Here is a 26,153-nt window from a genome sequence, read left to right as displayed (position 1 = left end):
CAGGGATAAAATCACATCCCTTGTAAGTAGGGATACGGGTTCTCTGTGGGGTATCCCCCGATTTAGGGATCATCCCAGAGGCCTTTCCTTGCACAAGCTGGTCGTCTTGTCCAGAAGTGGGGGGCCACCTCTGCTGTCATAATGTCCCTGGGGAGTGTCCCCCATCATGGGTGAGGAGCAGGGGCTCCTGGGGTCCACCCTCCAGGCCAAGAGATACCAAGCTGGGGATTGAAAATCTTAAACCCCCAGAGAAGTGCTTTGAGAGTTGGTTCATGACGGAAGAAAGAGCAGTCCCTGAGCGGTGGGCAAGCCGAGACGGCAGGTGTTTAATTCAGCCCATATATGCAAAGTGTGCACGCGCGTCATGCAATTTAAAAAACAGAAACGCCCCCTTGTTTGATTGCAGGCAACACGAACCCACGGTGTGCAGTTCGGCTGAATGAGCCCGTTCAGAAGTTCAGCGCCCTCGCGACAAACCCCGCCGACCTCAGCTGGGAAGAAGAATTCATCTTGTGCGTACAGCCTGGTTAACGGGCTTGCGCCGGCCGAGCGCCCCGCTCACGGCTGCCAGGTCCCGAGATCAGTGTGTAACACTGCTCAAACCCCAAACACAGACGTGCAGTTGCTCTCGAAAAGGTGTATCAAACATCTGAGGTAGCTTTCGGTTGAATCTAGGTTCCTTTCTGAAGGCAGCTCCGGGGCTGGACTTCCTCCTGTGCCCGTGTCCTGCTGTGGCCGGAGAGCACGCTGGTCAGGCTCCCTTGACTTTGGAGATACCCGCCATCGGGAGCGGAACAGAGGACACTTGGTGTTGATGGCGGAACCTGGCTGGGAACAAAGAAACGGTTGCAGGAACTCTAAGGAGTGTATTAGGAGCCGGGTTCAGCCCAGAAACGTCCAGACCTTCGGGAGAGCAAGTAACTGAATCCATTGCGATGTTAGATCAAAGGAGAAAACGTATTTATCTTCGTACATGCTGAGATGACCGTTGACTTTCCCTGCACATTTTTTTTTTTTTTAGGATTTTTTTAAAAATTTATTTACTTGTCAGAGAGAGAGAGACAGTGCAAGCGAGCACAGGCAGAGGCAGAGGGAGAAGCAGGCTTCCTGCCAAGCTAGGAGCCCAATGCGGGGCTCCATCCCAGGACGCTGGGATCATGACCTGAGCCGAAGGCAGCTGCTTAACCCACTGAGCCACCCAGGCGCCCCACCCTGCGCATTTCTGATTTAAAATCTTAACTAGTGCATGATTTCTGGCCTCTTCTTTAATGAGCTAAGAGAAATCACTGTAAATGACAAAGACCAGAAGAGGTCCCAAGTGAAAACCAAGAGGAAGATGCCGGCTGTTTTGTTCTGGAAGCACGAGTAGCAGCGCACTTAGAGGCGGAAGGGGGAAGTGTCTGAGTACGAAAAGGCGGAGGCAAAACGGATTAGTACTTGGAGGTGATAGGGTTGTCTCCCTAGACGACCCAAGAGAATCAGTTAGAACTACCAGAAATAATAGGAAACTCATGTAAATAATATTTCAGTAAAGCAGCCGACTCTAAAACTAGAAATCACTTGCTTTCTGAGGCTTGAACAATGAACAGCCGGAAACAGGCCCGGCAGCAGGTGTCCGGTGTGTAATGTAAAGAGCTTTTATGAATCAGTAATGAAAATACGAGCGCTGTCCCGGAAAACCGGGAAGAAGGTCTGAGCTAGAAAACAGAAAAGCCGAAACTGTAGGTAGCCGGAGACTTCTGAAGACTGGTTCGGATCAGCAATAGTTTAAGAAACACAGATGTAAGCACAAGAGGCTGTTTTTTCCCCGTGCAAGTTGGTAAGGAATAGGCGGGTGACAATGGCCAGCAGAAGTATACATTGGAATGACCGTTCTGAAAGTCCTCAGTATGTCTCAAAAAAAAAAAAAAAAAAAAAGATAAAAGAAAAAAAAATCTCTTAAATGCATGTACCTTTTGTCTGGCGTTTACAGTCTTCCTAAGGAAATAATCACACGGTGCACACAAAGCTATGTGGAAGGGTGTTTATCTCAGCTAGTTTGTAATTATGAAATGTTAGACAACCAGGCCATTATTAAGGGTTGGTTATTAAGGATCGGATTAAAGAAAACAAGGCTGGGTAGGAGGAGCTGTTAAAAGGGGGCGTTGCTCTGTGCCGTCTGACTGGGAAAGAGGTCTGATATCTTCAGGGAGAAAAACAGGTTACAAGAGGAGCAAGATACATCACAATCTGTGTTTTGTTTATCGATAATTATATAGCTATGCTTCATACAGGAACTACGAGCTACATGTGGCTTTTTAAGTTTGAATTAATTAAAATGCAACAAAATTCGGTGCAGGCCCCCAGTGGGCACAGCTCTCAGACGCCATCCGTGGCGAACGGCCGCCGTGTCGCACCGCACGTAGATAACCCTGCTGTCAGCCAGAAGGCGGCAGAGAATTCTCAGATAACAGCAACTGCTGGGGGACGGCGAGGGGGAAGATAATCTTCACACCGTTGGGGATGTGTTTCTTTCTAGAGTCAGAAAAAAATTACGGTTGCAAGAACTAATAAAGGATCCACAGCACTTTCTGTCCTTTCCGCAGTGAGCTGAACGCCAAGTCGAAGGAGTTGCACCTGCAGGTGTCGGCGGCTGAGCGAGCCTCGGAAGGTGGGTGTCCTCGGAAGGTGGGTGTGGGGGGAAGGTGGGTGTGGGGTGGGTGGAGGCAGGCCCTGGGAGGGGTCACTGACCGGAGGGGGCCGGGAGGGGGCCCGGAGTCACCCGGGAGGGGCAGACCCGCCCTGACACCTGGGGTCTTCCGAGGCCGTGTTTGCTTCCAGGTCCCCTTCAGTCATTAGCAAGGGCATGCACTCTGGGAGAATGGACTCAGCTCGTTTTTGCCTTTTTTTGTTTTTAAACAAATACCTAAACTCTTTTATTTAGCAATTCTTGGCTTAGAGAAGCCCCTCTCGGCCTTCTTAGCCTTAATAGATCTGTTCTGTAGTGTTCCTAATTGTGGTAAAAGCATAGAACAGAAATTCCCATATTGACCATTTTTGAGTGTAAAATTCACGGGCGTTAAGTACATTCCCACTGGCGTGCGACCTTCAGCACCATCCACTTCCCAGATTTTTTCCTCTTGCTGGGCTGAGACCCTGTCTTTCCCATTCCCTCCTCCCCCAGCCCCTGCGACACCCCCCACCCCCGGCATTGTGCTTTCTGTCTCAATGGATTCTGGCTCGCTTTTCCTTATAAAATAAGCCACAGCAGCTTACACTGGACACATGCTTTAGAGACAAGAAAGCAGCAGTTAAAGGTAAAATCATGAATGGGCACACGGACCTATATGTTTGCATGTGTGTAACTCAGGAGTCTGGGAATAGATTACGCTTTTAAAAATGCCCATAAACATACCAAAATTAGGAGAGGGGGACCCTTCCGTGGCTTATCCTGCTAAAAGACCAAGCCATTGGGTTGTCTCCCAAAGTTACAAAGACACAGGAAAAGGCATTTCAGATTTCTGTTTATTAGCAAGAATTTTCTTTTTCAAGATTTTAAGTTTTCAAAGATTTATTTTAGAGGAAGAGGCAGAGGCAGAGGGAGAGGGAGAGAGAGCTCTCAAGCAGACCCTGCAGAGTGCAGAGGCTGACCCCAGGACCCTGAGACCATGACCTGAGCCGAAATCAAGAGTCGGCCATTTAACAGACAGAGCAACCGGGGTGCGTCTCCCCCTCCCCCCATTAGTAAGAATTATGAGCTAATTTCCTTGGTTCTGTTGTCTTGGGATAAGATCGGAGACGTGTCTATGACATTCCAGGAGAGGGCATGGCCAGAGCAGGGCGTGTGGTTTGACCCGGGTTGGGCGGACCTTTGCCGGGAGAAGGTGACCCTCGTCCATTCCCGAGGCACCGAGGTGGCTCCTTTGGAGATCCACTGCTGTACAGCCAGATGGAATCTATGAAATTTCACATTAAAACCAAAAACCAAAAACAGAACAAAGGACTACACAGAACCTTACCAGACTCCCAGAGTTCTGACATTCTGCCGCGTTTGCTTTATTATCCGCACTCACGCTTGGTGGTTGCCTTTGACTTTGCCTGCAGACATCCAGACACAGGACACATGTGCTGGAGGGTGAATCCGAATGTTCGAGCGTATCAGGCCCTGCACCCTCCTTTCTTGGCCATTTCCTAAGAATAAGGACCTTCTCTCATACGTCTGTACTGGTTTCCCCGACCTGCTGCCTGCGTTCCCCTTCATCTGCTGGGCCAGCATCCCGTAGAGCAGTCACCCCCACTCCCCCGATCAGACACTGCCTTCTGTCTGCTGTCTCTTAGCCTCCTGTGGTCTGGAGCATGTCCAACGCCTCTCTTTGTCTTTGGTGTTCTAGAATGTTCTGAAATGTTCTGGAACTGGAGGATGCTGGTGCGGACTGGATGCGCACCGGGACTCTGTTCTGGTTGCGGTGGTGGCTCCCACTGACCCCTGCTCCCGTGGAACCCTGTGGAAACATACCCTTACTTGTCTCCTATCTTTTTAGCCATATTGGCGATGACGACCATTCCTTTGGATTTATTCAAGAAGCAGCCATCGGGGCCCCAGAGCTTCACGCTGACCGGCGGCTCCTGCGGCGGATCGGTGCTGGGTTCGGTCACCGCGGAGGTATGACGTCATTTCCTGCCGCGGCCAAGCTCCAGCTTGAGCTGCTTGAGATTAGGAATATCTTTACCTGTCGGTCCGTCTCCACGTTTTCTTCAGCGGGAAATGGGACGCTCGCTCACCCAAGAGGAGCTCCTTTTCCGTCCCGTGCATTTCTAGACTCGAATGGGACACTCTGCGCCCACGATCGTGTTGAGTGGTCTGTTGCATGGGGAGCTTTCCACAATGCCGGGTCTCGCGGGCCTAACCCCAGAAAGGGCCCTTTGATTTCGCTGGGTTCTCCAGCCTCGGTGCCCATCGCCAGGCGCTACATGACGGGGTCTGAGCCGGAGTCTTGTCACCCTCTGTCGGTTCTGGGGAAACCCAGGCTGATGGCCCAGGGGTCGGCGTGGGCACAGCACCAAACGCGTAACCGGCTTTCTCTGCAGTTTTCTTACCTAGAACCCGGTGAAGTGAAACCCAAGACCCCTCCACCTACTCCTGCCACAAAGGTCGAAAAAGACCGCATGGTGATGCCCTGTGGGACCGTAGTCACCACCGTCACCGCTGTGAAGACCAAGCCTCGCTTTGACACGGGGCGAGCGTCCCCGCTGAGCTGCGGTGAGTGCGGCCCGGGAGCACCTCAAGGTGGCGGGAAGCGCCGGCTGCCGGGGCAGGTGTGGCTCCGACGGTCTCGTGTGCAGGGCGAGGGTAACTGAGGAGACTCCCAGCTTCCCGCTTCTCAGCCGGTCACCTTCCTCTGTGGTCAAACGCGCGGCTGCCCAGGCGCGTTCAGCCTGAGCGCACGCCGGAGCTCCGAACCTGGCCGTGGGGGGAAGTATCTAGTTCAGTGAACTTCCCGCTCACACTCCCGCGGGGCCGGCCGGCCCGCTGTCTTGAAACCTTAGATGGAGGCCATCGGTGCAAGTTCGTAGGAGGAGAATCCGTTTTCTAGAAGGGCCCGGGGTGCAGTCCCTTTCAACGCAGCCGAGTTCTGCATCTGTCTCCCCAGTCTCTGCCCCAGAGACAACCTCTGTGTGCGGGCTTACTGTTTCATTTTCATTTGTACCGTGTTTCCGCTTCCAGACAGATAACGGATCTTCCTCCCAGAGTCGGTTTCCTGGCCCCGCTGTTCTTGACTACGAAACAGTGAAATTCTGGCTTTTGATGCAAATTCCTGATTTTAATTTTGATTTTTGATGAAAGTTTCTGAAATTTTATTTAAACCCAGGTTCCCAGCATCCTTTTGGGATGGGGGTACTTGCCCCCTCATACACCCCTGCACCCCACCCCAGAATGAGAGACGGTTAAAGACATCTGAACGGCTGGGGTTCCGTGAAAGGTGTGATTTCACCTTCCGTGAACTGTAGGGTCAGGCTTTTGGGGCCATTGTGATCCAGATTTTCTCCTGGCAGAGTCTCCCCTGAAGACGCCTGTCCAGGTGAAGGTCATTGAGAAGGACATCTCTGTTCAAGCCATCTCCTGCCACGGGGCTCCCGTCAGTAAGACCTTCTCTTCTTCGGACACAGGTAACGGGGGCCGCGGGCTCACCGCATCCTCTCCCTCCTTCCAGACTCTTCTCCTGTCTTTCTCACGTGCCCCCAGGTCAGCATTTCCTTTTTGGAGTCTGGGAGGCGCTGGTTTGAGCATTGAGAGCAGAACGGGGAGGAGGTGGGGGGAGCGGAAGGCAGGCAGAGACCAGGGGTGGTGGGAAGTTCTGGCAGGCGCTTTGACAAAATAAACATAAAATCCCAGTTTATGCCTCATGTTACAAAATTTGAGCGTGATTTCCCCCTGGCTCAGTAAACCAGTGCGATGACTGACGTCCAAGAGGCAGGACCCAGGGGTGCAACTGTAAACGCCGCTTTTCCTCTCCCGTTGCCCCAGAGAAGCTGCGGCGTCTCCCCCAGAACTCTGCTCGCAAAAGCCGGTCCTTACGGTCGCGCTCGTGTCTGGGGAGGGGGTTCCTGCCTCCTTAGGTCAGAGCCGGATCTCAACCTGGGGATTCCGTTTGCCCCCGTGGCTGGGGGGTGACGCGCTGTCGAAGGGAGGGCAGGGGCTCCTCCTCTCGGTCCTGTTTCTGGTCTTGCCAAGGTCAAGGGTGGGAGGAGAGGAGAGGACGGGGCGGGGCCGGGGGCGGGGCCGGGGGCGGGGCCGGGGCGGGGCTCCATCCGATGGGCGCGGCCTTAGGACGGCTCCGGATCCCCGCAGCTGGGATCCCCGCAGCTGGTGAAGCGGACGCGGCCTGTCCCTGGGGGTGTCACGGTTCTCTGGAAACCGCAGGCCCCCCCAGCTGCAGTCCCTAGACGCAGGCCGTGTCCCTCCGCTGGCTGGCCACCCCCAGAGCCCCTTCTGCCCCTGGCGGAGCGTCCCGCTGCCTCGGACCGCAGGGACCCCTTCCCCCACGCAGGTTCGCTTTTTAAAAGGGCTGACGGTCCCACCGTGGGTTTCTCTCCCGCTCTGTGGGCAGCGGAGCCGGCCTCTAGATCAGCTCCCCGGGCCGCCTGTGGCCACTGAACCCTTCTCACGCACCCCCAGCACCTGGACAGGGCTTTGAAGGACATCTCCGAGCCACCGGGCCTGGCCTGAGGTGTTGGGAACACAGTGCCGAGCTCCCCTGGGGAGTCCTCGCCAGCCTCCTCCTCACGAGTCTCTCCCTTCGTGCTGCGCGGTGGTCAGGCAGTGTGTGGCCGCGTGGGCCCTGACATGGAGCACCTGTTGTCCGTAGTCCAAGCTGAGACGGGCGACGCCCCTGCTAGCGTCCAGCCCTCCGATGGCCGTGTGCTTGCCTCTGCTCGAGCAGGAGCTGCCCCAGGGAAGGGACGGACGGGCATGAGCTGGGCGTCGGGGACCTTGGCCGTGCTGCCCCCTCCTGCAAGTTGCCTGACATCCCCCCACGTCTCAGGGACACACGCCTCACAGGGTGAGGGGTTGGGGACATGTAACACTGTGCTCTGAGCCCTTGGCAAGCCCCTGCTAGGTGTCCGGCCTCCCACAGGTGTTGGCCAGGTGCAGGGTACGGACCCCGGGAAGCCGCGGCCGTTGTGAGCGGGAGGGAAGGAGAGACTGCGTTGCCTCCCGAAGTTCAGAATCTTCTGAAAGGTCGGAGGTTTTTTGTGGGTGGGTCTTCCTGCTTTCGTTGGTCTCCGTCAACTCTAGGGAGGTCTGGCTGGCAGATATCTGAGGGCAGAGATCTGAGTAAGTCCACAGCAGCGAGTGCATGGAACCATCCAGAAGGAGCTATAGGCCGAGGGGGGTTCTGTGAGCCAGACCTGGCCCTGTTCGTAAACTCCTTGGAGCCTGACCTTGTGCCATGGTGTCCACACGGGCTCAGCCTACACAGGACCGAGGCTGCCGTGAGTGCTCACAGCCCGGGCCGGCCCACAGAGCTGCGCCCATTTGCTCTCTGGCCCTTTCCAGAGGAGACCTGGGGGCCTCGCCTGGGGCCCGTTTCCCTCAGCCCTGCAGGTCCGCAGGCTGGAGCGTAGCGCGCTCAGGGCTGCCTTCCCTCCCGCAGAGCTGCTGGTGCTGAACGGCTCGGACCCCGTGGCTGAAGTGGCCATCCGCCAGCTCAGCGAGTCCTCGAAGCTGAAGGTCAAGTCCCCGCGGAAGAAGAGCACCATCATCATATCAGGGATCTCCAAGGTGCGGCTCGCGTCCGCGCCCATGTCCCTCCATGGCCAGGCTCCCTCTGTGCAGAAGGCGGCCGGAGCTCCCGGTGTCATCCAGGCAGCTCCCTGCTGAGGGCCAGCACTAGGGGTCACCCGTGTTTAGGCCGCTCCCCCTGTCACGGGGAAGCTGGTGGGTTCTGGCCCCGGGGGCTCAGGTTGGTGAGTGGCCGGTGAATCGTGTGAAAAACTATTGAGAGAGAGAGACTGGCCTGCCTGAGGCCTCCATCTGGGGACAGAGCTGTGACCCTCTTGCAGGCCGACATGTCCCTAAAGCACTGAAGGTGTTGGCCATGACTGTGCTTTTGCACACACCTGAGTCCGAGACGGACGGTCTAAGTGTCCCCCAGCCGCTCGTGTGCTCCCCGTGCCTGGTGCAGAGTCCGTGCTGGGCCCCACGCAGGCCGGGCCACCGGAGTGGGTAGCCCTGCAGGGCCGGGGGCCACACGGGGGTCCCAAGTGGGTGATCGACATCTCCGAATGACCAAGGAGACTGTGGGCGAGGAAGGGGGCGCTGGAAGATGTGGTCGATGTGGGGGAGGGGGAGCAGGAAGGCTCCGAACCCAGAGGGCAGGGCAGGGCCTGGAGCGTAGGAGATGGTGGCCGTCTACCGCTCCTGCCCAGGTGGGTCACGGGAGGGGCCGGCGTGAGCTCCCGGTGCTGCCAATATACGCAGGGTCTCTGCCTGGCACCCGAGTGCCAACTGGGACAGCTCCCCCGCTGTTCCTGGGCGCACTTCCAGCGGCGGCCGGCAGGGGGCGGCATCAGGAGTCCGGAACCCCGTCCTCTCCCGTTCCCGGAGGCTGTATCTTGGACTCACTAGGAACCCACGGCTCTTTAATGGAATGTGTCCACCCCGCGGCAGTGACGAGGCTTCACGGAGGCTCAGATGGCCCCGTCCTCAGTCAGTGGGTGCTCCGCAAGCCGTGTGTGGCTGCCTGCGGTCAGGAAGCAGCCGGCCTGGGGAGCGCCCGCCCCTTGCAGTCACCTTCCCCCACCTCCAGCCCCCGCCCCGAGGGTTAGGGTAGCACCTGCACCTGTCTTCGGCACCAGGAGGTCACCTGTCTTCGGCACCAGGAGGTCATACACAGACTTCTCAGGCCGCCGTGTGCCTGCCGATGGGTTTCTGCGTGCGGGGAACAAACTCCCGGGGGAAGAAGTGTTCACAGACCAACCGAAGGGACAGCCCACTTCCTGTGCCTCCCGGTGTGCTGCGGGCCACTTGGGCAGAAGTGTCTCCCTCCCATGGGCACCCTGCCGGGGAAGGCTGTCTGCTTCCTCTGCACCCCTCACCTGTGACCTCAGGCGCCCCTCGCAGACCCTCTGCAGGGAGGGGAAACCCTCAGTGGCTGCGTTTTAGTCCCTGTGAAACCCGCCCTGCCTCCTGGGGGAGCCGCGGGCCAGTGTCTTCTCACACTCTGGAATCACCCTCAGGCCCTCTGCACGGAGCTTTTCATCTCTTCCAAGCCCGGGGCTCCTTCCGTCTGTCCTTGTCGCCACCCCTCGTGCTGACTTCTTTCTTTTGTCCTGGGACAGACCTCACTCTCTCAGGACAATGCCGCCGCCCTAATGCTGGACTACTCGGCCTCCATGGACAGCGCCCGCCAGGAGGACACCCCGACCCTCGTGGGGGCGGCCGCTGCCTCCGCCCCGCTGCAGGAAGAGGCCTCCGCCCCAGCCCCGCCGGCCCCGGAGCCCCAGGAGGGCGAGCTAGACTCCTGGGACTTGGACAAGGAGTCCCAGACCTCGGCGTGGGGCAGCCAGGCCCCGCTGGACCCTGACGGGGACGAGCTGTCGGAGAGCTCCCTGAGTGTCTCAGAGCAGGGCACTGCCAAGAAGCATAAAGGTACCCGCACCCCCCACCCCCCGGCCCACCCGCTGGCTTTTCTCTCCTTCCCGTCTCCAAGCTAACCCTCAGTTCCCATCCCCACTTCCCCTCCCTCCGCCGCCAGGCTGCCCTGCCCTCGGCACCCTGCCCTCGGCACCCCGCCCCAACAAGCAGGGGCGCCCCTGCCTGGAGCCGGTGGGCAGGCGGCATGTTCAGAATCCTTCCAACTCTGCCCGAGGGCAGCAGTTTCTGGTCATGCCCAAAGGTGCCCTGTCCTCTGTCGGCACTCTGCCATGCCCCCCCAAAGTAGAACCCTCTAGAACGTTTAGAGGGGGTCACCCAGCGACTCGGCACAAAGCCAGCAGACCCCGGGCTTCTGTGGCTGTGGAGACTGGCCCCTCTGCTCACCGTGCCTCAGGCTCATCCCTCCAACTAAAACCCGGCCCGACCTCAGTGCTCGGACCTGCCAGGGTCCGAGGGGAGAGACGTTCCCCGGGAAAGGAAGCGGTTAACTTGCCGTGTGTGTGTAGTGACCAGTCGTCCTGTCCTGAGGATGACCCGTTGTTCTCTGGGAGCACCACATCGAAGCTTTGCATTTGTAGACTTTGTCCTTGTGTGTGCTTGACTTGTGCTCTCGCACGACAGTCCCCCTCGAGGCCCCTTCTGAGGCGAGACAGTCTAGGGGCTCGGGGGCCATTCTGGGTGGGGGGGTCAGGGAGGGTCAAGCCTCCTGGGCCTCGGCTCCTCTGCGCGAGGCTGTGCCCACCTCCCAGGCAGGAACAAGGCGATCCTAGTGCAGAGACAGGACGGGGACAGACGCAGGCGCCCGGTCCCAGCTGGGCGTCGTGGCTGCTGCTCAGCGGGAAGTCCTCACCCCTCCCCTCCTGGCCCCCGAGAATGCAGACTGGAGGCGTCTCGTCACTCCCGAGGTCGGGAAGCCTGGGGAGCAGCTCTGCGGCTGCCTCGCTCTGCCCCTCTCCTCTTGCCGCCACGGACCAGGGGTTCTCAAACTGGGTGACCGTGCGCCCCCTGCCCGTTGCCCCCAGGGGACACAGCTGTGTCCTGAGGCCATTCCATCGGTCACAGCTGGGGGCTGGGGTGCTGCTATGCAGCCTGCAGGATGGCCTGGCACATGGTGGCCCATGTCCCTGGGGCTGAGGTTGAGGACTCTGCAGGGGGGTCTGCTCCATGGGGGTCCACGTGAGCCATACCCTTGCTGAAGCAGAGAGGGCACAGATGGGGACCCGCTGGAAGTTAGAAGGAAGAGGACAGGATCTCTAGGCCACGCAACAGAGATCAGACCGTGGGCCTCTGTCCACCTGCTGGCCCGAGCCGGAGTGACCGTGCGTGCACCTCTGGCGGCTCCCTTGTCCCGGTTCAGAAGGGGCAGCCCAGGTGACGGGAAAGGCGGCCCGGCTGCAGGTCCACAGGGCGGCCCACACGCCCCCGCCCCCTGCCAGCCTGGTCTGGGGGCCAGCACCGCCCCAGGGAGCTCCTCTAGCCCCGAGGAAGCAGTGTGCGCTGGGCAGAGCGGAAGACGGGTGCAGGGCGGGCGCCCCTTCCTCCTCCCGACGGCCAACAGTCCAGCAGCCTCCAGCCTGCCCTCCTGCCTTCACTGAGAGGCCGCGCCTCGCTGCCCGAGTCCATCCAGAGAGCCCCGTTCCCTCCTCCCTGGCTTCTTCCTTCTGCTCCTCCGCTTTTCCTTCCAGAGAGTTCTTTGCCGTGGGTTTCCATCCTGGCTGTGCCATGGCCATGCTTCTCCTTTCCCGTCCCTGGCCAGGGGGAGGGCACCCCTGCAAAGGGGCACTCGGGGGGGCCCTGGGTCCTGACAGGTGTGCTTGATGCTCTCCCGGAGCCTGGGCCCCGGGGCCACGTGGCATGCGGTGGCGACAGTGGTGTCGCTGACCCTGCCGGTGCCGCAGATCCACAAAGGGATGGACTGAGCAGCATTTCTCAATGTGCTTCTATTCCGGGGTTTTCAGAGAGGCCCGGACCCTGCGCCTCTAGATGTCAGAACGGCGGGCGATTACGGGTGGCGGGTGCCCACTTGTTCTTGTACCCGGGCTTTTCACTTCCTGCCTGGGGCCCGACGGAGCGGCTGTGGGGGGCCTTCTCTCCTTTTTAAACTGAAGCTCATTTGCTGGCCGGAGACCCACGCGGGCCGCCCTGTCCCAGCGGGTGTTCCCGCAGGTCCCCGGAACGGCCGGCGCGTGGAGAAGCCTGCGATTTCGCTGGTTGGACACACGCGTTCCCCTGAGGCCGCAGCCAACACAGGAAGTCCAGTCCTCAGATCTGGGCTTATTTTTAGCGTCACCAAGTGTCCGTGCGGTCGCACGGCAAGGGGCAGGCCCGGAACGGGACTGTGGACTTGGGGGTGGTTAGGACGGGAGAGTCCGTGTCGTGTGGACTTTACCGTAAGGAAGAGCAAAACGATGGATGAAACTTTGACAGATATTAAGGAGTGAAAAAACAAAACCAGACAAAACCCAACTCCCCAGCCCCCAAGCCCGGCCAGATGTCCTGCCCCGTAGCGTCACCTGCGCACGGGCACGCGCCCCGGGACTCCCTGCCCGTCCCCCTCGTGTGGCTCCTGCGTACTTTTCTTTTAACCTCTGACCTCTTCCTTCCCGTCATCTCGTGCTCATTCCCTTTAACTTAAGAGGATCGCTATGCCAACCAGAATTAATTGCCTACACAGTAAGTTACTTTTGTCTTATTGTTATTTATTTATTTATTTTTAAATCTGATGACAGCCTTGCCGTGAGAAAAGCCTCTTTGCAAGAGCAGGAAGCAGATCCCCTGCCCTTGCTTTCCTGTCCCTTTGCAGCGTGACCTGCCTGAGCTGCTGGTTTCCCTGTCTTCCTCCTCAGACATGCCCTGGTCCCATTAGTGTAGCTCCTGCGCCTTGGGGGTCGGGGCGCTGTCCCTGGCTCAGCTCAGGGGACAGCCAGCCTCACGCCCGGTCGAGTGCCCACACACCGTTCCCTTCGCCGGGCCCTGGTTCTAACAAGCGGTCCCTTTTCTACACGTACGGTCTATGGTTTGGCTTGGCTCCCGGAGCTGTTCTGCGGGCAGCAAGCTACAAGGTGCCCAGTGACTCTGGTCACTGTCCTCCGACCTCTCCGACGGATTCTCCGGTGACCTGTTCACGTCTGTTAGGGTCGGTGGAGGCAAATGAGAATAAATTTGCAGATATCTGCTATACAAAGCTCCCATTTAGAGGAATTATTTTTCATATTTTTCCTATTTGTTTATTCTTTAGCCCATTTGTGATTTTTTTCTTAAACCTTACTAGAACCAGGGGAAGATTTCTTTTTTTCTCCTCTGTCCCCCATTTAGACGTTGGGGCTGTTTGTTTCAAATTCCACGAACCTCCTCTCCAGATCTTACCTGCAGGAGCCTCGAAGGCTCAGGTCTGGGCGGGCGAGGTCGGATTCTCGCTCGCGCCTGCTAGAGCGGCCGAGACGGTCTGGAACTCGCTCTGTAAAACCTGGAGCGCTCCAGCCCCTCCTGCTCAGGCCCTGTGACCGTCCCCATCCACAAAGGTGACAGACTCTGGGGGCCCAGAGGCAAGGGTGACGTTCCAAACTGTTAGTTACCGTCTTAGCTAGAGTTCTCTAGACAGAACCACAGGTGCTACGTTTCAGGGAAGCGGCTCACGCCATCCTGGGTCTGTCTGAAATCTGCAGGGCGGGCCGGCCGGCTGGACAGACTGCTGTCTTCTCCCCGAGGGAGCCCTGGGCGTTGGCTCTCAAGGCGCTGAGCCGATGGTGTGAAGGCCAAGCGTGCCATCCAGGGTGACGTGCTCTGGGCCAGGACAGGCGGAGGCACGGTTAACCTCTCCTCTCCCGAGTGCCCTCGCGGGACAGATGAGTGTTGGACTCAGTCACCGGGCACGCTGGACAGGCAGACGCCGGGGACCGAGCAGCACGGTCCCGGGGCGCTGAGGAAGCTCCGTTCCCTGTCCCTTCCCAGCTGACAGGGGTGTGTGCTGGCATGTCTGTCCTTGACCCCCACACCTCCACGGAGTGGCAGGGTCTGTGTCCCCTCCGTGGCCTTGTTCTTCTGGCTCTACTTCCCCCAAAGGTCACTGTGATTCGTGCCCCAGATCTAAGCGATCTTAACATTTTATCTGGAAAGGGGAAAGGCATGACTTCATTCACGCTAGTCATTCTTCACGTTTGAGGAATTAAGCTGTGGGTCTGGGAGGGAGTCGCGTCCTGTCTTACACGCGCTACCAGCACGTCAAGACTGACAGCGTTCCAGAAAGCCCATCCACGTCCGTGCTGGAGTGCAGGGCTGTGCTCTGGGATGCTCTGAGGACCAAGACTCATCCCACTCCCAGGGAGGCTCCCCGGTGACCGCCCATGCAGGTGTCCTTGACCAGACACCTGCTCGCCCCGTCCCTGCCAGCTCAGACAGCAGGTCTCACGCACAGAGGGGAGCCATGCAGGAGCACACGGGCTTTCTGCCCTGGGGCCCTTGCTCGCGGGGCCCGGCACATGACTGCCAGGAGTAAGGTCTCCCTCAGACACCCCTCAGAGGCAGGCGCAGGGCTCCAGCCTACAGACCTGCAAACCTCAGCCTCTCCTTTCACACGACCTCTCCATCCGAGGCGGTGGGGGTGTCCCCGTAGAAGCCGTGACAAGTCCTGTCAAGTTACGGGACACCCCCTGGCTCTTGTATGAATATGGAACAGTCAAATTTACCCAAACTGTGGACCTGCTCGGAGAGCCTGCGTGGGGACGGAAGTGCGGCAGGCAGCGCGTTACAGGCCCCACCATGGGACGTGTGGGAACAGACCTTAGCTTGTGGGACAGACCGCAGCGGGCACGAGCGTTTCTAGTCCGTACGGCACACGGGTCTGCCCACTGTCCTGACTTTATTCACAGCCTAGAAGTCCCTGATAATTCATCTAAATATGGCAAGAATTTGAGTTTTAGTCATTTCAATCTTGAAGTTTTTTTTATTATTAGAGCAAGTCATGCTTGCAAGTCCGCGGGGACCGGCAGAAGGAGAGAGAATCCCGAGCAGGCTCCCCCCACTTAGCACAGAGCCCGATGCTGGGCTCGATCCCATGACCTCCAGATCATGACCCGAGCCAAAACCAGGAGTCGGATGCTTAACCAACTGAGCCATCCAGCGCCCCAAGTGCAATTTCATTTAAAAGAGTGAAAGTGGCGGCTTAGAAACGTGTAGATTCCCTTTCTAGAGAGCTGTGAACACAGCTGCCTCCTGGCCCTCTCCGTGCTCTGGTTTTCCCCTGAATCTGGGGCAGACTGTGCTTCCCGGCAGCCAGATGCTGGTCTCTCCCGCTGCACACAGCCTTGTGCTCAGAAACGGACAGTGTCCCGGCTCCGGAGGCCAGAAGTCCAGGGGCCTCCTGCCGGCGACGACGGAGACTCTGCTCCGGGCTCTCCCCAGGTGTCCGGTGTCCGCTGGCGCTCTTGCCCTCCCCTGGCTGGTCAAGCGTGACCCCATCCCTGCCTCCATGGGCGCTCTCCCCGCGGGCACCCCTGCGTCCACAGTTCTCTGAGTAAGGACACGTCCTGTTGGTGGAGCGCCCGCCTGGATTTACTGTTGATGAATCCCCTCTGTTGTCTCGGGGGGGGGTCTCAGGACCCCAACCTACGAATTCCAGAGGGACATGATCAACCCAGAACAGCACCTGCGCTCACACCCAGCCCCTGGCTGCAGACCCCCACCCAACTTTCAGGGCACGGACCCCTGGAGTGGGCTCTGGAGACGCGATCCCCGGGACCGCCCCATCCCTGCTGGACCTCCCTGCTTTCCTCTCCTGTTTTGTGGGGACCCCTTATCTATATGCCCTTCGGGGACCCCAAGCTGAGCCTAAAGTAGGTTCCCGCAGCTCAGAATCAACGTCCTGGGACTCAGCGACCCCAGGTAACCCGGTCGGGCTGGAGCCCTTCCCAGTGCCTGGGGCATCCGACAGGCTGGGGAATAAACCAGTCGGGCGCGAGGGCCCCTGCCCCACCGGCTGCGCTGCAGCGTCAAATCCAGCCGGTGCTGGTGACCGGTGGCGTCATGGCCCCCAGCAGGGGATTTTTCGGGACACAGGCCACTTCTTACGGGGATGGGACCGGCTCTAGGAACAGACCCTCGTGGCCCCCAGATGTAGCGCAGCAGGCTCGTGGCGAGGTAGAGCCATGGACACGCCTGTCGTCCCCTTCGTGCGCCTCCCCTGCCTGCTGTCCTGGAAACCCCTGCACACCCCCCCCCCCCCCCCCCCCGTTAGATCCTTGTACACACGTCCTCAGGACTCTGGGTAAGAGGCTGTTTGCTTATATCCAAAGAGAAGGTGGGGGGGGGGAGACCTTTTCAGTACTTTGACCAGGTGACATTGGGCCTCTGCCTCTGGGCTCCGGAGCTCTGGGGTGCGCCCAGAGCGGAAGGATGCCCGTCCTCGGTGCTAGCTCCCGCGAGCGGCCACTTGAGGTCACGGGCTGAATGCTCTGATGTGCTGACTGTTCCAAGTGCACACACAGGGCTGGGCCTGATTCCACCGCTGCCCACTCGCATTCCACACGGAAGAGCCGGCAGATGTCCCTCGGGGTCCCTCCCAAACACTCAAGTATCTGTTGGCTCGAGCGCAAGAATAACAAATTGCCAACGAGCTGAAGAGCCCCTCACCCCGATGGCCAGATGGCCTGTCCAAAGCCACCGGCACCGACACGCGGGCGCGATGACTTCCAGGCTGGTGGAAAGGTGATCTGACCCCTGCTGGGGTTTCCATAGCAGGGCTGTCTTTTCTGGGGGTGGGGGCCGGGGGACCCGAGGGGGACAGTCCACCGCCATCAGTCTTGCCTAGGAGGCCATGGAGAGAGAGGCCTCCCCGGGTTGCACCTGACCAGCTCATGGCTTCTGGGCTCAGAGTCTGTCCATCCTGAAAACTCTGGGGTTTGGTCCAGGCCAGGTTCCAGCAGCTTCTCCCGGGTGGCTAGAGCGACCGCACGGCCAAGTCAGAAACCGCTCTTACCAGAGCCGCTCAGATGTCCCTGTTTGTTTTCATCTTGCTTGAGTGGTCCCCGCGCTCCCGCCGCAGCCCACCTCACCGGCCCCTGTGCTTCCCCTGCAGGAGGGATTTTAAGAAAAGGCGCAAAGCTGTTCTTCCGCCGGCGACAGCAACAGAAAGACCCCGGCATGAGCCAGTCACACAATGACCTCGTGTTCCTGCAGCAGCCAGAGGGGCCCCGGAGGAAGGGGGTGACACTCTCCAGGATCCTGAACAAGAAGCTGCTCTCCAGACACAGAAGCAAGAGTGCCATGAACGGGCCTCCGGCGGACCCCGCGGCCGGCCCCCTGTCTCACCAGGATGCGGGGAGATGCGGGCCCCCCTAACCACCCGCCAGGACATCTGCACACTGTCAGATGGCCGCCTGGTCTGGCTGGGGTAAAGGGGAACGGAACCCCGAGTTCCTGGCCAGGAGGCTTCCCCCAGAGACACCTGACAAAGTCCGATTTGCCCCCAGATGCCCAGGGAGACCCAAAGCTCTGCTCCCACCCAAGAGCGGAAGTTAAACGCGAGAAGATTTACGTTAGGAACTAAAGAACGTCCTGTGATGGACGGAGATGGGGCAGCTGCGGGGGACTCGGTCTTACCCCCGCTGCTGCGCTCGGACACCTTGGGTCCGCACCTGGACCACATCCCAAAGAGGAGGTGTCCCCCTGTGCTGTCACTGGGAATAGAATGGATGAGTCACCTGTCCTCGAGGGCGGCTCGGCATCACGGTGCGGCCGGCCCTGAGTACGGAGAGGTGGGACCGAGGCAGCATTTGGGGTCCGCAGGGAAATTACGGTGGTGATGAGGACACTGTGACAAAGGAAGAGGACAGCTGCCTTTGGGATTAGCCATAGAGCCTGAAACCATATGCAAACACTAAATTCTGCACACCTTACGCGAGCGCTCCTGGTGTTTACTCTGAGCCCATTTGCAAGCGGGGAGCTAGCAATCCCTGTGTGGTTTTACGTGTCCCTCTCTAGTGCTGAAAGTGCTGGGGGGGAGGGGGCTCTCCAGGGAGGCTGGGAGCAGTCAGTGACCGCCAGCTCCACGGCGACCGCACACGCACGCACACACGCGCACGCATGCACACACACGGTTTCTCTTCCCTCCACGGCCAGTTTTCCAAAGTGCTCTGCTTCCTGCCAATGGCGGAAGCAGAGCACTTCTAGGACAAGAGAGAAAGCTGTCGTATGTCTCAGGAGTCTTCAGGGTAGAAGTTTCATAACAAACAAACAAACGTTGCGTCCCAGTCCTCTGGGGAGCTCTCCAGATTGCTGCCATGAACGGTGCGACGTGCGACGCACGTTCTGGTCCTTGTTTTGGTTTCCCGTGGGGGGGGGAGAAGATAAAGGCAGCCCACCACTTGCATATCTCTGTGTACCCCTCAAGCATGGTCCTTGTCTGTCTGCCCGTCCGTGTGTCTGCGCCGCCGGCCCATCCGTCCAAAGGGGTCACTACCAGGGGACAAGCTTGTCAGGGCCGTGGCCACTCCTGCGAAACATCGTATGGTTTAACAAGGTTCGCTTTCTTCCTGCGAGATTTCCAAGGCTGTTGTGAAGGCTGACCTCTGTCCCGGATAGGAACCAGGGGGGGCTCCTCCCCACACTCCTCCCCTCTTTCAGGGGTAACAGAGCCACTGCCAATCAAAACCTTCCTGAAAACCCAGATTACGGAACTTTTCTTCCTTTTCCTTGAGAGCGAGATTATAGAACCACATGAAGGCTGTTGCTTGGAAATGCACACTCAGAAAGCCTCCGGTGTCCCAGGAGTTACCAGGGGACTGTAAAATGAGTTTTTATAGGGGACATTCTGGTTTTTGTCGGCATGAAATGGCACGGGGGACTCCAACATGTCGCCGTACCAAGTCCGTCCTCGCAGGCCGGTGGTCACTACTTGTCTCTCTGGAACACACCCGGTCACTCTGTTCAGTCTTACCGGGAGGATTGCCGCCCGCCCTCCCCCGGTTGCACGCCCTTGGGATAGTCAAGAATTCTCGGAGGACGTTATGTGTCAGACTTCCAGGCACAGGTCAGAAGTTCTTAGCACAGTTTTTTGAAGTTCAGATCGGCTCAGTCTAGTCAATGTGATTGTATCGGAGTTTTACGCTGGCACTTTCTTGCGCTCAAAGAAAACCCCGTCTCAGGCATTCCCATTCCTGACTGAGCCCAGGAGCGTTTGTTCAGCGTTTCATCCTTTTGCCAAAGGCTCTTGTTTTCTCAACTTCCCGGTGACTTGAGGCCTCTTCTGGGTCCCGGCTGAGTGACAGGTGGGCTGCCTCTGTTCCGCGAGCGACGCAGGACCGTAGCGTGAGAGGTGCAGAGCAGTAAGGAGCTGCGTGTTTCCGTGTGTGTGTCGGGCACCCGTCAGGAGCCCCGTACCTCTAAGCAAGATCAGGAGCCCCTCCTCGAGACGTGCACACTTTTCTCCGTCTGAGGGCCTTTCCTGAACTCGCAGGACACTTGAGAGAGCACAGAAGGGCGCGGGAACAGAGCCCCGTGAGAAAATGGGCCGTGTTGATACTGTGAATGCTGCTTTCCTGGCCGTTTAGCCGGGCCTGTGCTTTTCCGGTGTCGGTATTTACGTGGAAGGAAATGGGAAGGTTACGCGTCAATGAAGGTGACATACACCGAATGCTAAACGTACCGACCAGAAGTCACCTCATTCCCTTGCCTTTCCTTATGCTTTAGTGGCGCGGGGGCTCCTGATTCCGTGTGTGGCTCCTGATATTGTTGCAGACTCGTGTTTCAGAGCGATTTCGCGCACACGCGAACGGGAACGTGTCTGTCTGGAAGCGGGTGCTCACATTGGTCGTGAGCTGGGGCACTGCCCTGTGTTCAGGGACGTCCCGTGTTTGCAGAGGAACGAGTGGGAGCCTGCGTGTGCGTGTGTGTGCGCGTGTGTTCACAGTGCAGCAGTAACAAAAGCGCCGATCTCACTGTCCCGACGGAAACCGCTGTGAAGACGACGGTGTTTGGTGCAGACAGAGCACTTTATGTAAATCCACCCCCAAGTTTAAGCTTAAAAGCAGCCCTTGATGCCTCCTGAGAGCTCTGGGGCCGGTCGCCGGCCACCAGCCACAAGGGAGGTGCCCGTCTCGGCGCTGATTGGTTCTTCTGGCTGCCTCTGTGGAAGACGGTTGCGAGTTTTCTTCTCGAGCAGGAAGGGACTCGTTCACGTCCGTGGCTGGCAGCAGCCGCCGGGGTTCTCCTGGCAAGAGCCTCCCAGTCCTGACACCTCAGGGCACAAGCTGGGGCCCCTGGAGGACAGAACGTGGATGTCCGCTGGGTGGAAACCAGCCTTGCGCTGGCGTAGACCCCGACGCCGGGCCCTCCCACCCCGGCCCCACGCCTGCTCGGGCCCTATGACCAAAGCACGTGGCACGGACACGCAGGTGCTGCTACGTTCTGCAAAGCAAACTCAGGTCCCCTCCTGGCCCCGCTCCTCGCGTTCCTGTCCCACGTGACAGGAGGCCTCCGGCGGACGTCGACCTGCCCAGTTCGCCCAGCTTCCAGCTGCTCCGAGACGTACCCTTTACACGTCAGTCTTGTAGACCCCCTCCCCCAAGGTCACATCAAAGCTGCATTTTTTAAAAAGAAAACGAAAGGTCTTCCAGGTGTGTGGCAAGGTCTGGCTTGACGCTCAGTGTGGTGACGAACGTGCCGGACGGTGACCGTACTCCTCGGTAGCTGTCAACACGGGTCCCTGTCCCGCCCCAAACTGTGGGAGACGTGGCTGGGATGTACACAGTCTTTGAAAGAAATAAACGTGCACTTGGGACACGAAACACCGCCTTGTGTTTGCTGAGCCCTGGGCTGTCCCGGGGTCCCGGATCCCGGTCCGTCTGCTCCGTGGTGCTCGGTGGTCGGCCGGCATGTGGGCCCGCCGTGGTCAGCGGCGTGGAGGAGGAGGTGTGGCCGCTGCCACTTGCTCTGTTCTCGGCAGACGCCCTTCCTCGCGTCCTCCTGCCGTACTGGCATCGTTCTGGGCCCGGGGCCACACCCATTTACTAGAAAGTCAACGTTTCCAGGGGCCCCCGGGGTCATGGTGCATGGGGGGTGCTATCAGTCAGGGTCAGCCTGGCCAGGGTCCTCCCGGGGTGCAAGCTGGCGGGAGATGCCTCTGCATGACCCCTGGCGATCTTCTGGGGGGGCACTGTCCTCTAGGAGGCCATCTTTTTAATATGTCCCTCAGCTCCCGGTCAATGTCCGCTGCCGGGGTGGCCCGTGGAGGGTGGCATGGAATGGGCTCCCACGTGGGCTCAGCTGAGCCGATCCCCAGTGTCTCGCTGGTGCAGGGCTTGTGCTGGTTCCTGGTGGGGTGGGGGGGGAGAGCAGGGCACAGCCAGACAGAGGGACAGGTCCCGCACAAAGCCGCAGGCATCTCGGCTCCTTCCTGGGGGTCAGTGACTCTGCTTCCCGCCCTCCTTCCTCGCTCTGCAGGTAGGCACTGCAGCTTTCGGAGAAGTGAGGCGCGCACGTGGCCGCTTGGTGGGGTGGCCCCACCAGGTAGGGAGCAGGAGTTGATGAGCCGTGTCCCCGTGTGCGGCTCCAGCCATCCTGGGCGTGGGTCTGCAGTCTCAGCTGCGGACGTGGCAAGCCGTGGCAGCCCGGTGTCTCGTCTGCGGTGGAGGCGTCCGGCAGTCTGAGACTGCACCACCGCGTCCTACGTGACCTGGGGTCCGTTCTGGGCCGACGCTGTATCAGGAGGCCCGACAGGCCTGCTAGAAAGGCCAGCCCTGCCCTAATGGACCAGCCTTCCCCACTGGATCTCCTGCCGGTCACCTCGAGGCACACACTGGACTCCTACCAGACCTGTCTACACCAGCCACGTTTGTTTTATTTTAGAGAAAGGAGAGAGGAGAGAAAGCCCGTGAGTGGGAGGGGCAGAGGGAGAGAATCTTCAGCAGTTCCACGTCTAGTGTGGAGCCCAACGCAGGGCCGGAGCTCGTGACCTGAGCCAAAATTGAGAGATGGGACCCTGCGCCGACTGAGTCACTCAGGTGCCCCGCCCCCGACAGCCCACGCTAATCCACGCCAGCCTCCCCCAGTCTGTGAATGTGGCCCCCTTGTCCCCAGCACCACCCCACCAAACACAAGCCCCACCTTCTCTGTGAAACAGCTTCTGCCACTGAGGACAGCCCCGAGAACGCTTCCTTCGGTCCCTGTCATTTGTCCCTGTCTCGCTCCCCCTTATGCTGGCTGCAAGCGGTCAGTGGACCTGTTGGGCTGAGGGCAGTGTAGACCTAGTGAGTAATGAGAGGTATCACCTGGCCCCCATCTATGAGCCCATCTTACCCCGGCTCACAGGAGCCCAGGCGCAGGGGACAGAGCCCGCCACGCACGGGGAGCCGAGGACAAAACTGTGCCACTGTTCACCTTGGCCGCTCCACAAATACAGGGGGCTGCATGTAGATATCAATACCTTGTTCGCAGAAAAGGCAGGTTGGTCCCGCAGAGGTCTGGCCACCAGGATGGAGGATTGGCACAGGGCCCTCTTCCCACAGCACCCGAGAGACACACATAGTCACGCTCCGCCCACCACTGTCCCCAGCTCCGCACGGCCACTTCCACCGTGCAAACCCCTACCTGGCGTCCTGCGTGTGGCAAGCATTCGGAACTACTGATGATCCTGATTTAAAGCCGGGTGCTCAGGCGCCCTGGGCTACTTGGTATTTTACACAAAAGCTAGATAACGATTCCTGATCACAGCTGATAGGAATCGAGCACACACTATTGGCCAGAACTCTGTTTGGAGTTTTATTATCTACTGACTCCTACACTCTTTGAAACAACCGCTCGAGTTATGATCCATGTCCACTCCACAGACTAGGAAGCTGAGGCCCAGAGAGGTTAAGTGACTTACCCAAGATCGCACAGTGGTTAAGTGGCAGGAATACTATAAAGCGAGAAGCACCACTTTGCACAGAGTGAGGAAAATCACTTGCTGATTAGATCCCTTGCTTTATCTGGGCAAGAAAAACCAGCCTGATCGCAAGCTGGAGGGAGTGTAGAGAAGTGGCTTAGGATATTTATTTTTTATAATGTTACGAAAGGAGTCAATTAACAAAAAACCAGGGCTGATGAGACACGGGACTTGGAATGTACATGTCCACTCAGAGGTGGAAGCTCTTCTCAGGTTTAATTTCCTCAGCTTACTTTTAAGAAAAGTAAGGGGCGCCTGGGGGGGCTCTGTCGGTGAACCATCCGCATCGGCTCAGGTCATGATCCTGGGGTCCTGGGATCGAGTCCCGCTTGGGCTCCCTGCTCCGCGGGGAACCTGCTTCTCCCTCTGCCGCTCCCCCTGCTTGTGCTCACTCACTCTCTCTGACAAATAAGTAAAAATCTTTAAATAAAATAAATAAAAATGTCAAACCTACAGAATAACCCATGTAGAGATTCACCAATTTGGGTATAACTGTGCTACCTCCCCATGACCTCTCGATCCACTGCTATGTGGAGACATTGCGTTTTACCCGAAATGCTTCAGAACGCGTTTTCTGAGAAGGACGGCATCGTCACACCCAGTGGTCATCACGCTTGGGGAGCTGGGCACTGAGGCTGCCAGGTATTGGCTCTGTTCAGGTCTCCCCAGCTGAACATCGTTTACAGGTGGCTTTTCTTTTGTTTTCCTGCTTGGGGTTCAGGCAAGGTTCCTACCTTGTTTTTGTTACGTTAATCATAAAATTTGATGCTTTCAGAAACACAACTTTGAAAAAAATTTGGTATTTCCGATAGATCAGAGAAAGACAATTACGTGATTTTATTCATACACGGAATTTCAGAAACAAAACCCATGCACACAGGGGAAGGGAAGGGAAAATAAAACAAGAGGAAATCAGAGAGGGAGGCAAATCAGAAGCCATGCTAACTCCAGGAAATGGGCTGAGGGTCGCTGGAGGGGAGGGGCTGGGGGGCTGGGGTAAGTGGGGGATGGGCATTCAGGAGGGCCCAGGATGTGATGACCACTGGGCATTGTATGCTATTGATGAATCACTGACCTCTACCTCTGAAACTAATAAAAAAATAATAAAATTCTGCATAGAAATCTGCCTTGAAAGGAACTGCTTCCAGCCTTCGTAGAAGGCATATACTGAACACACTGAAAATTCTCCCGAAGATTCAGTGAGCACCGCGGATATGAATCCCAGCCCTGTGCTACGTACCAACATGAGAAATGGCTTCAGGGGGGCTTGGGTCTTCCACTTTTACAGGTTTTCACCCTCGCTGTAACCTCTCCGTTTTTTCTGCCAACAACCTGCTCTTGCTCATGCTTGCCAGTACCTCTGGTGTGTGGGGGCCTAGAGAAGCTGCTCCCTGGGCTCTGAGGACTGGGAGTGGTCACTTGAGGGGTGGGAGGTAGGCGAGGGGCGTCTGTTAGCTGTAGCGGTCAGGCTGGGGCTCCTGGGGATGGAGCAGAGACACGAATGCTGAAAAGATGGTGGGGGAGAACCCCAGGAGAGCACTCCAAGGTAGAGGGAATCTGTGCAAAAGACCTCAAGGACGTGGCTAAGGGACAAAAGGCTGGAGGAAGGCGGGGAACCCATAGCTGGGGGGCAGGGGTGTGAGCAGGGTAAGGGCGAGATGACCAAGAGAGGACCCGGCACTCGTCCAGAAGGGACAGTGTGGGAGGCGGGGATGCAGACCCAGGGAGAGCAGACCCACGAGCCCCAGCAGCCCGAGACTCCCCCGCACCTGCCCAACCTTCTACCCCTACAGCGGGGCCCCTCGATGGGTCCTCACTTAACACCAGTCCACACAAATTCGTCCGGCTGTTGAATAATGCAGCTTGCGGGGCTGCCCGGCCGAGGCTCTATGCATTTGGAATTTCCACATTAACAAATGGCCCAGATGGGGGCTATACCGAATCAGTCTCCCACCAGGAAAGGATGAGACACCTTATTTTCTGCAGTCTCTTCAAAATGATGCTATTGAGCTTTAAAAAAAATATATCTTTGCTAACATAACAGGTAAAGACAATCGCACTCAATGTTGCCTTTTCTCTCTTGACCGCACAGTGCACAGCCTTGCTGATGCCTAAGAAGCACCGAATGTCCCTTGCCAGGAGGGGTCCGTTTTCCCACACGGTGGGCTTTTTCCTGCTGATTCCTGTGACTTCCTGATGCCGGCGGCAAACCATCCCCACAGCTCATCCCCTCGGGGACTCCCCTGCGGGAGCTCCCGGGCAGACGGAGAAGCCGGCTCTTGGCCCTGCGCCCCGACGCTCCAGGGCCCCTCTAGTCCCTTCTATTCGCAGCATTCGGCGGCCGCAGGTACATTCCAGGCAGGGCGCCCAGAGGCCTCGCAGCCGGGGGAGCCGGGGGGACAGGCGGGGGCAGAAACAGCCCAGGGGGCAGCGTGGCCTTCACAGCTGCCCTGACCAGGGCCGTGCCGGTCCCGAACTTTCCCCGGAGCCGCACGGCACCGGTCAGCGGTGGATTTCGGGAGCCCGCGGTGCCCAACCGTCCCCCCTGGGCTTTGGGGGCGGAGGGCGGCTCCCCTGCACGTCCCGGCGGACTGGAGGACGCCGCCCGCACCCGCCGCTGCCCGGGTCACCCGCGATGCAGCCGCAGACCGCCGACGCCCGCGGGGAGCCCGACCTCTCCCACGCCCCAAGGAAATCGAGGCTCCCCGGCCGCCACAAGAGACCTGGAGGGCCAGGGGCTACCGGCGCCTGTCGCTTCGAGGGTCAGGACGCGGCACTCGTCCAGAAGCGACAGCAGAACCGGCTTGCCGCCCTCCCGTCTACACCGCCCGCTTCCCCCCTACTCGAGCCACACCACTCCCTCTCCCACTCTCGGTCCACACCGCCCGCTCCCTGCCGCTCTGTCCACGGCGCCCTCGCCCTCGGTGCCCCCCACAGCCACGCCTGACCGCTCTCGAGTCCATGCCGCCCGCTGCCGGGTCCGCGGCACCCGCTCTCCCACTCCCGGTCCACACCGCCTGCGACCTGCCTGCTGCGGGTCCACACCGCCCGCGCCTCGCCGCTCCCGGTCCGCGCGGTTTCTCACTCCTCGTCCAC

At 58.7% G+C, this 26,153-nt stretch overlaps 1 protein-coding gene across 2 annotated transcripts in view; it reads left to right on the top strand.

Annotated features, from left to right (window-relative positions):
- Nucleotides 1–20,948, top strand: part of C2CD2 (C2 calcium dependent domain containing 2) — a 51,746-nt gene extending 30,798 nt beyond the window's left edge. The window contains exons 7-14 of one of the 2 annotated variants that reach the window (XM_059392390.1): nt 407–512; nt 2,586–2,650; nt 4,521–4,642; nt 5,068–5,239; nt 6,034–6,147; nt 8,136–8,263; nt 9,823–10,132; nt 17,211–20,948. In XM_059392390.1, the coding sequence (XP_059248373.1) occupies nt 407–512; nt 2,586–2,650; nt 4,521–4,642; nt 5,068–5,239; nt 6,034–6,147; nt 8,136–8,263; nt 9,823–10,132; nt 17,211–17,473 (1,280 nt within the window). In that variant the 3' untranslated portion in view covers nt 17,474–20,948. Of the gene's footprint in view, nt 1–406; nt 513–2,585; nt 2,651–4,520; nt 4,643–5,067; nt 5,240–6,033; nt 6,148–8,135; nt 8,264–9,822; nt 10,133–12,774; nt 13,339–17,210 lie in introns of those variants that run through there. The other variant, XM_059392391.1, reaches the window with a different exon arrangement.
- Nucleotides 20,949–26,153: the final 5,205 nt, after the last annotated feature.

This window comes from Mustela nigripes, chromosome 2, assembly GCF_022355385.1.
Source record: "Mustela nigripes isolate SB6536 chromosome 2, MUSNIG.SB6536, whole genome shotgun sequence".
Classification (NCBI taxonomy): Eukaryota; Metazoa; Chordata; class Mammalia; order Carnivora; family Mustelidae; genus Mustela; species Mustela nigripes.
Note: the sequence above shows the minus strand (reverse complement) of the source record. Positions and strands in the feature narration are given on the sequence as shown.